This window comes from Gymnoscopelus microlampas, assembly GCF_963454915.1.
Source record: "Gymnoscopelus microlampas genome assembly, chromosome: 1".
NCBI classification, from domain to species: Eukaryota; Metazoa; Chordata; class Actinopteri; order Myctophiformes; family Myctophidae; genus Gymnoscopelus; species Gymnoscopelus microlampas.
In genome coordinates this window covers 56,784,107-56,797,843 of record NC_139962.1, presented here as the reverse complement: position 1 = coordinate 56,797,843, position 13,737 = coordinate 56,784,107, and the positions used below count along the sequence as shown (strand labels likewise).

The window sequence follows — 13,737 nt, the reverse complement described above, 5'->3', positions numbered from 1 at the left end:
GAAGATAAAGTTACCATTGCTATACTGCCCTGCCAAGGCAGAGTGCAGTAACTACGAAAACAAAAATCACTGAAAAATGGGTTTAAAAGTGATTCAACTGGTCAGCCAAATGAGATATTGGCATATAAGTGATATCACACTAATTCTACATCTGTTCTTGAGGTAATTGTTTATCCCCCAACATCTCAAAGGCTAATTTGACCTTTGGGCAACCCAAATAAGTCGGTGTGTCCAAAAACGTAGTTACTGCTCTTTGGCTTGGCAGGGCAGTATACCTTCATAGAAGTGCATCTACATATAATAACTTCAAGCTTGCATAAGAGAACCAAAGCTAAATAAATGTTGTTTACACGGTGGTATGGTTGTCACCACGCACTCATGGGCAGAACATACTTTCAGGTTCCTGGTAGTTTATGAAAGATGTTATTGGACGCCTGCTTGTTAATTATATACTTGATGATTGATGATTGAATTAACAACAAGCATGAGTGCCATCATTCCACACATCCAGCAGTTGTCCGCCAGAGTGGTCCGGGTACTAGGATGTAATCCAGGTCCAATGACCCTCCAGGGAACCAACACTTATCTAGTGGGCACTGGGGACAACCGGGTGTTGATTGATACGGGAGAGCCTGCCATCCCAGAGTACATCAGCAACCTGAAACTGGCCCTGAGTCAGTTCAACACGACCATCCAGGAGATCATAGTGACCCACTGGCACCACGACCACACAGGAGGAGTCACTGACATCTGCAGAGACATTACGGGTTCCCAGGTACACGTCAGCAAACTGCCTCGCTGTGCTCCTGCCGAGGAGAAGTACGGAGACAAGGAGTACACCTACCTAAAAGATGGAGATGTGATCCACACAGAGGGAGCCACGCTCAAGGTACTGTTCACGCCGGGACACACAGACGACCACATGTCTCTGGTGCTGGAGGAGGAGCGGGCGGTGTTCTCTGGAGACTGCATCCTGGGCGAGGGGACAGCCGTGTTTGAGGACCTGCATGACTACATGAGGTCACTGCACATCCTGCTGGACACCAGGGCTGAGCTCATATACCCGGGTCACGGTCCCACGGTTCAGAACGCCAGCTCTAAGATCAGAGAGTACATCGGCCACCGGACCCTCAGAGAGCAGCAGATTCTGTCCGTCATCCAGGCTGGAGGTGGGCGGGCCTTCTCATCCAAGGAGCTAGTCAAAGTAGTCTACAACGAGACCCCTGAACATCTCCACAGAGCGGCGGAGGTCAACCTCGTCCATCACTTGAAGAAACTGGAGAAAGATGGCAAGATAATCCAGGTGGATGATGCCACACAGCTCAACGCGTGGAAGAGCAACGTGTGATGCTCACCGACTCTCCACCAAAATCCACTCAACTGGATTCAAAGTGAAGATTATATTTGAGACATGAAAACTATCCCAATATGAAGGACCAACCTCAAGTGTCAGACTCTTGAGAGTGGTCCTTCATATTGGGATGGGGTTGTGATTGATTTTCCAAGGTGGTAGGTGTAGATTGTGCATCAGACGCACACCTTGCAGATTTCAGGCCCCCTATAGTGTCCATTGGCTTTTGCTCCATACTAGTAAATATCTAGACTCTAGATTCTAGAGTATTGTGTGGTGTCCAGTGTCACCTACTATATTACTACCTACAGTACTATGGCCCTACAGTACATACAGAAATATTATCCAATAAGGTCAGTGTTGTTGACAGAATATATTAATATCAGTGGGTCTGCAACACTAACTTTATTTTATACAGTGATACAACGTTTTTTTGAATAGATAAAAAAATAGAATTGCAAATAAATATTACATCATTGTGTCGTAATTGTTTGCATCATTGTTTTCACAAGTGGGTAGAAAAAGGAGAGCCCTCGGACGATAGTCGAAGCCTCACAATGCTTGTAGTGGATAGCAGCCCCCTGCACTTTGGTTCATGATGGAAGAGGAGGTTTTCACCAACATTTATGGTAAAAGCATCTCTCTCAACTGTCGGAGTCACTCCAGTTTCTGCAGGGAGTTCACCGTCAGTTCCCCTAAAAGGTCCATCACAAAGGTGATTGTCTCCAAATGTTCTGTGTGGCTTCTGGCATATACTGTGTTCTTCACACAGATCACTGCGGCGCTGTCCAGTGCCATCCTGACCACCCTGGTGGGATTGATGCTTTACACCCACTTTGTGAAGATCGACCGCGAGTCTGTGCTACTCACCGGCTCGCTGGGTGTTCAGCTTGCATCCAGCTACGCCTGTGGACGAGAGAGCACCACTTTCATCGAGATGAGCAAGATCAAGGACATCGTCATCAACGAAGCTATTTACATGCACCAAATCATCTACTATCTGTGCATATTGCTGAAGGACCCTGTAGACCCCAGTGCCGTGGCGGGTGTCGTCCCATTGTTTCAGAGCTCAAAGCCGAGGTTAAGCTGCTTGGAAAAAGTTTACAAAAGCTGTCAGGAGATCTTGTCTGATGATGTGATGCGAGGGCGTGGACAAGATGACACCAACTCGGGACTCCTGTATTGCCGCCCTCCACTCCCTCCTATCCAGCATCAAGGTCTGGAGCTCTGCAGTGTAGCTAGCTCCCCTGTCACGCCGCAGTGTGTCTATGTAGGTGATGCGCCTTCCTCCCCTCCTAGCTGTGCCTCGGGTTGGCTCCCACAATGTCAGTTCGCTCGCCATCAGTTCCAGGTTCCTGACACAGTGCCCCGCCAGCCTCATCCTTCTCTCCCTAACCTTGTCCGAGACCTGCGGAAAGCCCATGTACCGGTCCACATTGCTGATGTGGTCCTCCCACGTAACATCAAGTGCCATTCGTAGCATTCTGGTGTAGATGCCATCCAGTACCTTTGCCTGCTTTGCTATGAACTGTGCTCTGGAATATCTGGAAGTCAGCTGTAGCTGACTTCCAGATCTGTACACGTGAAGGGTATCTTTCTGTAAGGACCTTCTGGCCGTGGTTAGACCACGACTGCCTGACATATTGGACAGATGCTCAGAGAACAAACGAAGCTCAGCGTCCCCAATCCAAAGATTTAACAGCCCAGAGATCCCCGGCAAGTGTGTAGGAGACATGTTGCCATAAATGAACAGAAGGTGGAGGTGAGAGAAAATGTCACAATGCTTTTTTTTCTCCATTTACTACTAACTGTACTGTGGTTACTTAACTACTACCACTACTTCCAGGATTATTGCATCTCTATTACTACTTCCCTTTACTAATACTTATCCTGTTCCCCATTAAAGGAGCATTTCACCCCTGGAAGAACTTACAGTCACTCAATGTTAATAATATTTGTAGTAGATAACAGTAGCAAAATTTGAAATTTGCACCCTATGGCCAGAAAAATATAGAAGTCTGTGTGTTTGACTGGACTGCTGCATTACTACAGTCAAATGACTCATAGTCTCTGAGGATATGGTTAACAATCTAAAAATACAGATAAAACACACCAGGATCATGTTTATGGGTCCTAGACCTAGATAAAAATAGGGGTTTGATGCAAAATCGGCGAAATGTCCCTTTAAGCTTCAGCTGCCTTGGTTGCTAGGACCTGGGGTCCACATACAATTATATTAACTTTGACAGCATACAGACATACCAGCATCGACGTCAGTCTAGACATACTGTAGGTTATACTGTAGGTTACTTAATTAAAAGTCAAAGTAAAATCAAAAGTAACATGACAGAGACAGAGGTTATAGAAAACGGATTTGTTGAACCCCCCCAAACAACCATCATGGCAGGTGGCAGCATTCCTTGTTATATGGTCTCATTGGTCATTAGTTTCTGTGAGTGAATTTTAAGGTATTTGCTTCTTATTATGTTGTTACCCTATACCCTAGTATATGTTCCACATATACTAGGGTGATTACAGTAACTAGAAGCTCGGGCGGCCGAGCGTCTAGCCCTTCGGGTTGCCGAGGGTCTAGTCGGGGACCGGCCTACACAGGAACGATGTAAATAGGGAATGAATGCTCCACCCTTTAAATCAAACCCCATTATACCTGTTGTCATAGGACCCGTTTTGGCCATCTGTTTGCCTGTGTCCATTTATGCCCATCTGTGTGTGCATTTATGCCCATATATGGAGCTATCTGTGTCTGTGATATATGGACATCTCTGTATGTGTCTGGGTGTGTCCCTTTTATGCCCGTATATGGAGATCTCTGTGTCTGTCTGTGTCCATTTATGCCCATTATCCTAAAGGAGTTCGCTATAAACAATGTTGTCAGTAATGCCCTTGTCATTATCCACAATGAAAACTTTTACAGCGCTGGCTCTCTTTCCTCTAGAGAAGGCTGTGTAGAGTTGGCCATGAGCGAACACAGGTTTAGGCAAGTAGATGCCAACTCGTTCATTCTCTTGGCCCTGACCCTTATTGATTGTAACAGAGAATGCTAAGCGGATAGGGAACTGTCGTCTAATGAAGGTGAAGGGAAGCTCATCTCTGTCATAGTGAGGTATTCTTGGTAGGAAGATTGTTTCACCCCTGTTTGTGCCTACTGCAATCTCACACTCAATGACTCTGTCCATCATTTGCATTACCACCATTCTGGTGCCATTCTTGAGAGTGCGGTCAGGACCTGATTGCAGGTTTCTAAGCAGCATGACTGGTGCGCCTACTTTCAATTTGAGGTTATGATCAGGGATTCCAGAGGGTGTCAGTGAATTGAGTAATTCCACAGTCACGTAATCCTTGTGGTCGTCCTCCTGAATTGAGTCGGCTGAAAGGTAGACTCTCTCTTCTGTAGGTAAGTCAGCCAAGCATATGTTGTTGATTTCTCGGATGTCATTGTTCAGAGGAGTGTATACAGTGCCTTTGAGAAGGTTGTCTTTGTTGATACATCCATTTTGCAGGTCAGGAAAGGTGGAAGAAATCAGAGTATTCAGATCCTTAACCAAGTGTTGTGGTGGAATTCGGATTTGAACTTCTGTGTCCTCGTGAGGGAGTTTTCCGTCCCCTAAAGCAAGAAGATAGTTGGAGAAGTCCCTTTCAGCTGTTTCTGTCCTCATGTTGATGTTAAGCTTGTGGTGCTTCATGAGAGGATACAGTGGTGACATCTGGATGCATGCTGTAACTATCTGGGCTCTGCTTGCTCTTTTAATAACAGGGAGTGTCTGCCTAGGGTCTCCACCCAGAAGGACAGTTTTGCCACCCCAAGGTTGTTGCGAGTGCATGAGGTCCCTCAGTGTTCTTTCCACACACTCAACATTAAATCGGTTAACACTGAATATCTCGTCCCAGATTATCAAGTTGCTCTCTTTGATGAGCCTAGCCAGGGAGGACTCGGCGTTGATGGCACAGACAGAGTCTTCAAAAATGGGGATTGGGATCTTAAATCTTGAATGAGCTGGCCTACCACCCTCCAGGTTCTGTGCCGCTAAGCCTGTGCTGCCCACACACAGTACAATGCCATTCTCTGCGCGAATCTTAGCTGCAATTGCCTTAAAGGTAAAGGTTTTGCCATAACCTGCTGGGGAGTTTAGAATGAACTGCCGTGTGATGGTTTCTTCTTTTGGTGCATGTACTGCCTGATAGACAGCTTCGTAGGGTGCCATTTGTTCTCCATTGAGCTTAGGAGCAAGTGACTTTACAATTTGTTCTTGCTGTGTTATGTTGAATTTTTCAGATCTGAAGATTTGTGTCAGTTTTTCCTGCTCAGTTAGTGGTCTTGGCTGTGGCATATCATTGTGTTTGGATAGACTACCTCCCATTTGCGAGAGCTCGTTTTCAATTGCAAGTAGTACCTGATTGTGTATAAATGTTGTGTCTACTGCATCTGTAGGGCACCTCTGTGCAGTGGCCTCCTCATGGACAAAGTCTTCACTAAGCTGTTCAAAGAATCTTTCAAACAGATCTTTGGGCTCTGAAGGTTGACAGTAGTGGAGGATGATGGCAAAGGTTTCTCTTACTTTCCTTGAGGAAGCGTAGCTTGAGACGTCACGCATGGCGGTAATCCATTCTCCATCGTCCTGAAGCAAGCCCATGGCTAGAGCAGTGTCTTTGAAAGTGTCATAGTGGTTTCCGTTATATACCTTAAGGTCATCATAGGTCTGTGGTCCTCTGATATGTCCTAGGAGCAGTTTCAAGTAGAATCTTTCTCCTTGGAGCACTGATACATTGGACATCCTGCCTATTGTACTTGGAAGTTCTGCATCCTTGAGTTGGTGGACTCTTTTTTGCCACATGTGGTCCTTTGCATCCCATTTGTAATGTTCTGGAATCTGCATGTAAAGATATTGCCTTGCGTCAGGGTCCCTGCTGTTTAGTTGGAAGAAGGCAAGCAATGTAGTTGGTTTGGCTGCCGCTAGGGCCTCCTGTGCATAGCCTTCTCTGAAGATTATGCTCTGCTGGCCATCTGTGTGGATAGCGAGATTGGTGACAGCAGGGACTCTGTCCTGGATCTTGTATTCCATTGTTCTCCAGTGTGCATCATGAGCATCAATGGTTCTGGCATTGATGAATCTGGAGATCTCATCCCTGTCTTCAATATCGAGAGTGCCAACATCAACTCCTTTATGGACGTATTTGTACAGGTACTTGATGGTACGGAAGGAGCCAACAAATTCAACATTGATGTGGCATTTATATTTAAGTAGGACCCAAGCGTTGTAAGGAACGACCCACCTGCTGTCAAACAGAAAGTAATTCTTCTTATGGGTGTGACCGACAATGGGCCGTCTGTACTCTGGGTAGCCATGACCATCATGAGGCAGTCGTGTGTTGGCACAGAAGTTTTTAGGGAATTTCTTAGTACAGATACCATTGACCATGCAGGGGCTGTTAGGGTAGGCCGGGCCACAGGGTCCATGTAGCATGAATCGACACACCAGCTCATACAGCTCTGGCTCCTTTTGTTTGTCAGGTATGTCTGCTCTAATTATTTGATCAATGTCATCGACAGTCAAAATCTCATGTAGGAGTAGCAGTATGTGGGCATGTTTCAGTCCTCTCATCTGTCCTTCAATAGTGTGTATTCTAGCCTTCATCTTCCCAAAGACGCCGAGCTTTGTGTCGTGGAGGAGCTCATCCAAACTCCTTTTGAAAACTTTGTTAACAATGTCTGGTCTGTCAGTGGGCTGCTGTCCTGGAAAGATGTTACTCAGTACACCTTCACTCCTTGCGTTTGACGTCATGGTAATGAAGAGGTCAAACCTTCTATATCTGGCTGCTATGGCAAGGGCATCTTGAAAGCGCTTGAATTGGTATCTGGGGCTACCAGTGTGTGAGCCTGGAAGAATTATCTGTTGACCAATCCTGGTGGCCTCAGTCTGTCCTGGCTGTGCTTGCTGTGCAGTTAGGGCATCATCCAGACCTGAATACTGGTGGGCCCTGTACTTGTCTTGTTGTTCCCTACTCCTGTAGAATTTCATCCGGCAACTTTCAATTTTGGAGTATTGATCACAGAAGTATTCTTGAGTAAGTCTCCCTGACTTCAGAAGGGTGTTGAAAGAATTAGTTCTTTGTTGTAGATGGAATCTGAAGAACTCCTGAAGAGTGACTTTGCCTCTGGCTGAATTTGCATTAACCTTGAGGATGGGATTGTCGATGCTGAAGCCAGCATCTCCATATGGCAAGATCAAGGGATAGGCAGCTGGGTCATACATAGGGTGGAGTGAATTGATATGTGTAGTTTGTCTGTGATTAGGTGCATCAGCTGGAGTTCTGTACAGAACAATGTCTCGAGGTTGTGTCTGGTCTCCTGGTGCAAAAATAACAACGTCAGGGACATCAGGGTTAAGATGTTTTTTCTTAGCTCCCTGTGAGCTTTTGGACTTGAACACCATTTTCAGGTCCTGAGTTGGATTAGCATTGAACATCTCGGCTCCGGTTTTAAAGAATCTTACTAAAGGGTTAACTGTCTTTAACTCATTTTGAATGAGGGTCAGAGTGTGTTCCTTAATAAGTCCATCTCCCTTAGCCTGATGAAGGCGGTTCTTAATTTCATTGTCTTGATCAAATACAAAGATTTGTGAGAATTTGGGTTTGTTAGTGCTGTCAGGAAAGATCGCTGAGGGAGTGATGTGGTACATTTGGCCACTCATCTTAAACGGTTTAATTCCTTTGAACTCCATGATCCTACCAGACACATGCTTTGAAGCCATAGAGACTAACTTTTATGAAGTGATGTCACAATGAGTCAGCGCTTGCTCCGAAACAGCCCGATGTCAGTCATCTCCGCATATGGAGATTCCGAACCTTTCGCGTTGGTTCCGGAAAACCGCATTGATGTTTCCATATATGGACACTCAGAGAGATTTTGTGTTGACTCATCTAGCGTATGTGATGTCAGAGCCTTTTATGAAGTGATGTCACAATGAGTCAGCGCTTGCTCCGAAACAGCCCGATGTCAGTCATCTCCACATATGGAGATTCCGAACCTTTCGCGTTGGTTCCGGAAAACCGCATATCGGGTTGGGTCGAGGCCTAGCTAAGATCGTAGGCAAAGGTCTGAGCTATCTGTGTGCGAAATTTGGAGTCTGTAGCACCAACCATGTGCTGTCAGGGCTCATCCATGCGATTTGGCCCAATTCGGCCTCGGCTTCAATTAGTAGTCACGATAGGAGTAATTTATTGACAATAAAACAATATGTATGTTGTAACCTGACACAATGCAATGTTCGCTCATCTACGCCAATGTCTCCTGTTGTAAGGGAGCATAATGTTCACTTAAAGTTCCTTATACTATATATAGCAGGAGGCCTCGCTGTGGCTGACAGTAGCTGAAGGGTTAAGTCTTAACACCTTTCTGCAGATATAGCAAATTTTGTACTTGACCTTTTGCCCTATATGTCATATAAAAGTGCATACGTGCTGAATATTGCAATATTGTATAACCACATACATATTGTTCTTTCCTGTCTACCACCTGTCATTGTGCTCCCTCTATCATCACCCGAGTGACAGGTAAATGTGTCATGCACTTTTCTACAAATGCCTTCTAAATCAGTGGTTCTCAAACTTTTTCGTGCCAAGGACCCCCACAATGATATGTATTTGGCCGTGGACCCCCATCTGAAAATGTTTTGTGCCAGACTGTCACATGTGACTGTCACATCAGACTGTTATATTGCGCAACTGTTGTATGAACATGTGTACTAACATAAATAGACGGGTTTCATGTTTGTAAACATTGAGAGGATATGACCGCGCAGAGGAGGGGGAAGCCTATAGAGGGCGCCATTACCCGCAGCAGCTCTGGTCAAATGTCCATTCATAAAAGAAATGATCTTCACCGGGTTTAATGAAAGTAGATTACATTGTGCAGTTTGTAATACCTTGTTTACTCAATAAAAATGATTTGTCGAAAGTTGGATCTGTTTGTATATAATAGCAGCATTATGCCTATTATGCCTATAATAGCAGAATTATGGCTATCTAACTCCCGAACATAACAACAGAGTGAACGGCGCTCGTTTTCGTTTCCCCCGAGCATGCGCAGATTGCGCATTCTGCTCTGTGATGACGTCGCGCGGAAATCCGTCTATACGCTGTGACTTCCTTCAATAAATCAGAATAGATTGAACTCAAGCATCTTTGTCTGACTTCAGTTTGTTCCATGATGCATCGCTGTCCTGTGCTGCTGTAAAAGGGTATCAACTTGGTTCTGGTCTCCACACCTCTCATCCACATCATCTTCAGACTGAGTGACAGAATTTGAATTCACATTCAATATACGATAGCTGGTGTTTCCCTCACAAGTTTGTTCTGTTTGCCGAAACTCCTTCTGCTGGCAGGACTTGACAAAGACTCTAACTCTAACCCTAACCCTAAACTCTAACCCTAAGGTAAGTTTATAGTTTGTAAACATGCCTAAAAACCTAAACCTTAAAGAAAGGTTAAATGGTTAACCCTAATTGGGAATCCTCCCCCCCCCCCCCCTCTAGGAAAGGGGAGACAGCCAAAAAGAACTTATGGCAAAGATTTAGAATGTAGGTTAAAGACTTAGTTAAACAGAATGTGAAATTATAAGGACCTTAAAATTAAAGAGTAACAGGATCCCAAAAATACTTTCTTTCAAAGGTAAGATGGCGAGAGCAAAAATTCCTTGCTCTGCCTTTTTCTGAAAGGATGAACTTTCTAAAAAGGCTTAGCACTGAAGTCCAACCCTAACCATTCCCTAAGGTAAGTGGGGAACATAGAACCGGGGGAACATAGGGATGACCCCCATATGGAGCACCAGAGTCCAAAATATCTGAATGGACATGAACAAGTGTACTCTATATTCTGATTAAATTATTGCTATAGAGTGTTCAGTAACAGGGGTCTCCCTGTCGCTCCAACTCTTTAGTAAACAGACATTTTCAGGTCGGGATACCTATTTTATCCAATCAGGAGAGAGAACTCATGCAGGATACAGGATTAAGAAGTGCAATTGGAAGTGATGACACAAAGAAATGAGCAGACACAATTTGGACAGAACACTAAGCTGATAATTGGGTACTCTCTCCTGATCGGATAAAATTCGTAACCCACATACCACATTGTGCACATCACTTCCTTTCACGTCATTCAATTAATTAGAGTGATCCGTGTAAGTCAATAATAATGTGGGAACACAAATTGACAGAAATAAACTAGAACCAGGAGACCTGGTACTGCCAGACCCCTAGTGGTTGAAATCTGAATGGCAAAATCCCCCTCCATACAGCTGATTCAAATGAATGATATGGCTCTTGACACTTGCTCTTAGCTGTAGCCTAACTCCTGTCCTGTGTTTCATTCTGACTGGCTGCTGCTGCTGTGACACCTGAATCTCTGCATGGGGATTACATGGTGCTTGTCAAGTGACTTCAGCACTTTATAATAGAAAACAGCTGTGTGGAGGCAGATCTTGTAGGGTAAGTAGGCAGGCAGGCAGGCAGGCAGGCAGGCAGGCAGGCAGGCAGGCAGGCAGGCAGGCAGGCAGACACACACACACACACGCACGCACGCACGCACGCACACACACACAGGGCTGAGGATATAACCATAACCAGTGGTGGTCATAACCAGTGGTGGAACAAGTATTCACATGTTTTACTTAAGTAAAAGTATAAATACTGCAATGTAGAAATACGCCCTTACAAGTAAAAGTCAATTCAAAATGTATTTCAGTAAAGGTACAAAAGTATTGGTATAAAAATTTACTTTGAGTAACAAAAGTAAAAGTACTCCAGTCCTTGTGAGTACTTTTACTCGAAATGTAGCCTTTATAGGGCTGAGATCTACAGCTCACAGAGATCTACAAACTCACAGAGCTTGTAGATCTGCTATTTTCAAAAGGTTTTTATACATTTGAAAACTTGAAATGGGATATTCTGCATAATGAGTACTTTTACTTTTGATACGAGTGCATTTTATACTTTTGCACTTTTACTTAGGCACGGCGGCCATTTATGCACATTAAACATTCTGTACTCACAATAGATGTCCCTCCAACGTCCAAACATCTCCTAAATTCATCATTTCTAGTTGAAAACATGATATTTTCTGTCTCATCATAAATCCTCAAGTGTTTTCTCCCCAGTGACTTGTAAATAGTGTTGCCAAGTATTGCGTGAGAGAAATAAGCAATACGTCTATGATTATTATATGTTTATGAATTGAATACCAAGGACCTCAATGGAAACAAGACCGCAAGGACTTTTTTGGACGGACCTTTTAGACAAAGTGTTTTAACTGTACTTTCTGCCAATAAAATATTCAATCAATCAATCAATCAATACTGTATAAGGGCAGGTTTTCGCAAATGTTCGCTTTTTACATAGACTTTACCTGGCAACCCCCTCTCTCTCTCTCTCTCTCTCTCTCTCTCTCTCTCGCTCTCTCTCTCTCTCTCTCTCTCTCTCTCTCTCTCTTTCTCTTTCTCTTTCTCTTTCTCTCTCTCTCTCTCTCTCTCTCTCTCTCTCTCTCTCTCTCTCTCTCTCTCTCTCTCTCTCTCTCTCTCTCTCTCTCTCTCATCCACACACACACACACACACACACACACACACACACACACACACACACACACACACACACACACACACACACACACACACACAGTGTCACAGACACGTCGCGAACGACGCACGCAGCGCGCATACACAGTGATTATGGGTAGCTAGCTCAGCTGTGTGACGCACGCACGCACGCACGCACACACACACACACACACACACACACAATGTGACCAAAACATATCACACTACCTTTGAATTCATAGCACACAAAAAGGAAACCAATAAGAGTCCCCAGTGAACCACACAGGATACATGATCTGAGGACACAGTAGGCCTATCTCATACGTAATAGTTTTTAATACAGGCCTCAGTGACAGTGATACTCCAGTGTCCTCAGGATTTCATAGTTGATGTTTTTTCCATCCTTCTCTCTCTCTCTCTCTCTCTCTCTCTCTCTCTCTCTCTCTCTCTCTCTCTATCTCTCTCTCTCTCTCTCTCTCTCTCTCTCTCCCCTCCCAGTGATAACCAGTACACATTTGTATAAGCTGCAGTATACATAGTAAAGTAGTATACTTTACATAAGCTGTATTAGTTTCTCCTGAGCAATTCTAATCCATGGGGTTTCTTTTTCAGTACATCCATTACTTCCTTACATAAGCCCCATTTCAGTTCACTGAGGTTAGTATTTACATTAATTAACAGTATAACAGAATGGAAATTGTACTGTAGCTTGTCAAGCGTGTTGCCAGTAGAGATGCGGTGCTTGACACATACTTGCAAAGTAAACTGATATTAACCAACATTCAGTCATGGTCACATTTATTTCAGCTGGACATGCCATCCATCAGAAAGTGATGGTGTAGCCCAGTGGTGGAAAAAGTACTCAAATGTTTTACTTAAGTAAAAGTATCAATACTGCAATGTAGAAGTACTCTGTTACAAGTAAAAGTCCAGAATAAAAAATGTACTTGAGTAAAAGTACAAACGTATTGGTATCAAAATGTACTTAAAGTACCAAAAGTAAAAGTACTAAAATGTGTGAATCTGACCTGAGGCTCTTTGCTGCATGTCGTCACCCCCCCCCCCCCCCCATCTCTCTCTCTCTCTCTCTCTCTCTCTCTCTCTCTCTCTCTCTCTCTCTCTCTCTCTCTCTCTCTCTCTCTCTCTCTCTCTCTCTCCCTCTCTCCTCTGAGATGTAGTGGAGTAGAAATTAGAAATACTCAAGTAAAGTACAAATACCTCAAACGTGTACTTGAGTACGGTACCTAAGTTACTTTCCACCACTGGTGTAGCCTATCCTGCTGACGGAACATTTTGAAACCGAGGGGTATGACTCCTTTTAGAAATGCATGAGTTTTAACCTTTCTTGTATGCTTATGTGTATAAGTGTGTGTACACATTCAGATTGTGGAGTATATGTAATGAAGAAGGTATTGGTATAAGCTGAAACCCAATGTATGACCTCACACCGATGAAGGATCCTAATATGTAGTTCTGGTAATGAGTACACAGTCACTACAGGTTGTCCTATAAGAACTTGAAGAGACGAGGATGTTCAAGAACCAAGGCCCAACACATCATTAATTACATCCATGTATTTTAAACTGAGTTTCCCTATGAATATGACTGAGTGTAATGGACGCACGAGAACATCATTCCATGCAATTGCTCCAACTGCAAAATGAATCCAATTTTAGATTGATGAAAGGGATAGCAATAAAGTCACAGCGGCCTAAAAGCTTTCAGAGAATGTTCTACTGCCGATTGAAAAGCAGTGTAGTGATTTAGACCCGAGCT

The 13,737-nt window shown here is 44.2% G+C and overlaps 2 protein-coding genes across 2 annotated transcripts; both read left to right on the top strand.

Moving 5' to 3' along the window:
* Window positions 1-484: 484 nt before the first annotated feature.
* LOC311044137 (endoribonuclease LACTB2-like) lies at window positions 485-1,348 on the top strand (the record flags this gene model as incomplete). Its single annotated transcript, XM_084055557.1, has 1 exon — window positions 485-1,348. One exon carries the CDS (start codon window positions 485-487, stop codon window positions 1,346-1,348), a length of 864 nt encoding a protein of 287 aa, XP_083911683.1.
* A 598-nt stretch (window positions 1,349-1,946) lies between these two features.
* LOC311044127 (phosphatidylinositol N-acetylglucosaminyltransferase subunit H-like) lies at window positions 1,947-2,831 on the top strand (the record flags this gene model as incomplete). Its single annotated transcript, XM_084055547.1, has 1 exon — window positions 1,947-2,831. One exon carries the CDS (start codon window positions 1,947-1,949, stop codon window positions 2,829-2,831), a length of 885 nt encoding a protein of 294 aa, XP_083911673.1.
* Window positions 2,832-13,737: the final 10,906 nt, after the last annotated feature.